This window comes from Papaver somniferum, chromosome 7, assembly GCF_003573695.1.
Source record: "Papaver somniferum cultivar HN1 chromosome 7, ASM357369v1, whole genome shotgun sequence".
Taxonomy (NCBI): Eukaryota; Viridiplantae; Streptophyta; class Magnoliopsida; order Ranunculales; family Papaveraceae; genus Papaver; species Papaver somniferum.
Genome location: NC_039364.1, coordinates 198,498,205 through 198,501,318, shown reverse-complemented (window position 1 = coordinate 198,501,318; position 3,114 = coordinate 198,498,205). Strand labels below are relative to the sequence as shown.

The following is a 3,114-nucleotide window of genomic DNA, read 5'->3' as shown; positions in this document are numbered from 1 at the left end:
TCAAATGCTTTACGGAAAGTACATAAATAAAAGTAGATACTGGTCACCACTATAGATGGGTTTATTTGCCTTATATATTCCATCTTATCCTCTTAAAAGTGTGCACTACCTACGGTAGAGACGCGAGACAAAGCAATAACCACTGCCTGCCTCCGACAGAGATCCAGGTTTTGAAGTTTATCAGATGTGAGATGCAAATTCTTCTAAACCCCAACATGCTTTTGCATGAACACATAATGATAATGTCCCAGCAATCTTACCACTACCACAAAATCTGAATTTCATATCCAGGGTCATTTGTTCTTCGATGCTGAAACCCAATTACAAATAAGAAAAAATTTGTCTCCAAACGCACCTAAAATTAAGAACAGAATAAGTACATTTAACGGTTACATTAGAGCTAGAGTATTCAGCTCATAATTAGACTTCCGAGTAATGAGTTTTAGAGGAATTTAAGTTATTTAACAAAAGCATTAAGGACTTCTCAACAACTTTCATCAAGGGCATAATAAGCATTCCCTAGCCAAAAAAAAGGTCCCATTATGGAGTTTTCTTTAATTAACAAAAGCTCCTTCCCATTTTAAGAACTTCACACCAAGTCCTTTAGTTAATCTCAAACATTTTCATGGAGATCTGTAAGAGAAAAGCTTCTAGTTGGTTTATAACTCTTAATCTTCCTCTCACGATGATTACGGTTTGAAATATACGAATTCGAACTATCAGAATCTTCTTCACTTTCATCATCTTTATTGTTTCGATCGGAGTCGCTTTCTTCATCCTGTTGTTCTTGTTGATAATCTTCATCCTCGTGAAGTGTCAAAAGAGGCATCGAAATTGGATTCGCAGAGCTATAAAAATTCCTTGATCTTGATAATTTATAAGCTATTAAAGTCCTCCTCCTTTTATTAAATGGATTCTCAGTTTTAACTAAACTGTTTACTGTTGTCACTTCTGATAAATTCCCAAATGATTTTGATTTCCCTGCGAAGTAATTTGATAATCCTCTCCTGTAATCACATAAACAGAACCATGATTAGATGATATTCAAATGATTCAAAATTAGATGATATTCAAATGATTCAGATAGAAAAATTACTTGATAGGAAGAGAATCTTCGAGTGAATCCATAGAAGACAGAGCACCATTCAAATTCTTACTTCCAGCTTCATTCTCATCATCATCTTCGCTGTCATCAAAACCGTCGACTGAAGAATTATCAGAAGATAAATCTGGATCTACTGAAAAGCATGAAATCCTTGTAATTTCTTCTTCATTGCTAGAACTTGAAGAAGAAGAAGATGATGATAAACTCAATCTGTGTTTGTTGCTAACATACGCAGTAGGTGCTGATGAGGAACCACCACCACCACCTTGGAATCCAACCGTGGGCCCTACCGAAACTTCTCTACTGCTATCGAAAACCAGAGACATTTTTCTTTTTTCTTCTTCCCTGTTGTTTCCTCGTTGCTAATGTGCGCCGTCTGTGAAATTCTGAGACTAGCCTTCACCTCTTTTAATGGTGGTTTTGAGCAGAGACGGTAAATTTGAAGGAATTACAGTTATAATAACGATTAGGTTTGTTGTCATCAATAGATGGTTTGAAGAAGAACGATGGTTTGAAGAAGAACGATAAAGAGTGCGTAGGATAAGGGTGTGGGAGAAGGAATGGATAATAATCAAAGGATACGGGAGTAAGAAATGGGAAAGGGGGAAGTCTTTATATAGAGAGAGAAAGAAGGTAATGTTCACTTGTGGTGTGTTGGCCACATAAAGGAGGACGTTGTTTTGGCACGATCTCTATGGGTATTGACATGCGTGGCAATGGATAAACACAAATATCATATCATAGGTGGTGGTGAGAGAACGTAGAAGGTTATAGTTATCAGTAAGCTGATGTGGTAATTCTTATTGGTTTGACAATTTTTATCATTTTAAAAGGGTAAAAAAATAAGGTGAAATGTACTGGCATACTGTGTATCGTACCCATGAATATTTTTTTTTTTTTTTTTGATGGAAACGGGGGCTTTCAATCGCCCCTAAATTTTATTTATGATTACCTCGTTCAAATTGAGGTTTGAAGGATTACATTGATCAATTACATCTATAAACAGGACAATACAGATAATACAAGATTTACAATCGAAACTTAAAAAAACGAGATAAGAAAATCGTATAAAACTTCTGCAGCCGGTTGAAATAATGGTTTCAAACCATTTTGTTTCTTGACCATCAAATATATCAGATGTTTACATAAAAGGGAAGTAATATACCCAAATTAGATTCTTCACAAACGATCTCCATATTTGGCGAAGTAGATCGTTTTCATCCATAACATGTTTGATAACAATGCAAATCCAAATCCACCAAAAAAACCCTAATAATAGAATAAGAAAACAAGTCCTGATAGTATTGTGAAACCATCAGACTGATCAGAAAACCATAAAAATTGTTTAGAAACAATCTTTTTTTATTGAAAGATAAATATATACAAGGAAACAAACTCGATCCGTCCAGTAGATTTAAATAATCAAACCAAAACCAGACGGATCAAGGATCTGAGTTTTGAAGACAGTAGTTTTTTTTCTTTCTTCTTTGTTTCGGAGAGAAGAGGGGAGAGAGGGAAGGAGATAGTTTTTCATATCGTACCCATAATTGATTTTAGCATTAACGTCCGATTTATCTTCGTGTTTTATATCATTTTTTTTCCCATTATGTGAATCTGACTCGTCTAGATTAGATTGAAATCACTTTATTCATTTGGTTCTGACTCAATGTGTTTATTTTTTGAGTCAGACTTGACTCAACTGACTTAAAAATTTACGAGTCAATGACTTGGTTCGATGATTTAAGGATGCTTTGTTCTTCGATTCAAATGGGTCCGAGTCAAGGGTTAGGTCTAAGTCAAGTAGTGAGTCAGACGTGACTCAAATTAAAAAACAAACGGTCTGCCGAGTCAGATAACGAGTCAGATCCAGATCCGAGTCAAAAAATAACAAATATGATGTTATTGTTCCTCACTTTTATCTATCTATCGTAGCAAAGTCGAAGACTTTAGTAAAACATAGAAGGATCATATTTTGGGTAAAGCCAATGGAAAATATCTAAAAAATTTCG

General features: G+C 34.9%; 1 protein-coding gene across 1 annotated transcript; it reads right to left on the bottom strand.

The window, feature by feature from the left end:
• Nucleotides 1-234: 234 nt before the first annotated feature.
• Nucleotides 235-1,703, bottom strand: LOC113299354 (lisH domain-containing protein C1711.05-like). The gene is made up of 2 exons (XM_026548375.1): nucleotides 1,097-1,703; nucleotides 235-1,007 (listed from the first exon to the last, which is right to left on the bottom strand). Exons 1-2 carry the CDS (start codon nucleotides 1,429-1,431, stop codon nucleotides 614-616), a joined length of 729 nt encoding a protein of 242 aa, XP_026404160.1. The 5' UTR covers nucleotides 1,432-1,703; the 3' UTR covers nucleotides 235-613.
• Nucleotides 1,704-3,114: the final 1,411 nt, after the last annotated feature.

Coding starts and splice junctions, on each gene's coding strand:
- LOC113299354 (XM_026548375.1), bottom strand. CDS start 1,431: ATGTCTCTGGTTTTCGATAGCAGTAGAGAAGTTTCGGTAGGGCCCACG. Junction 1,008..1,096: donor GAAGATTCTCTTCCTATCAA/GTAATTTTTCTA, acceptor ATGTGATTACAG/GAGAGGATTATCAAATTACT.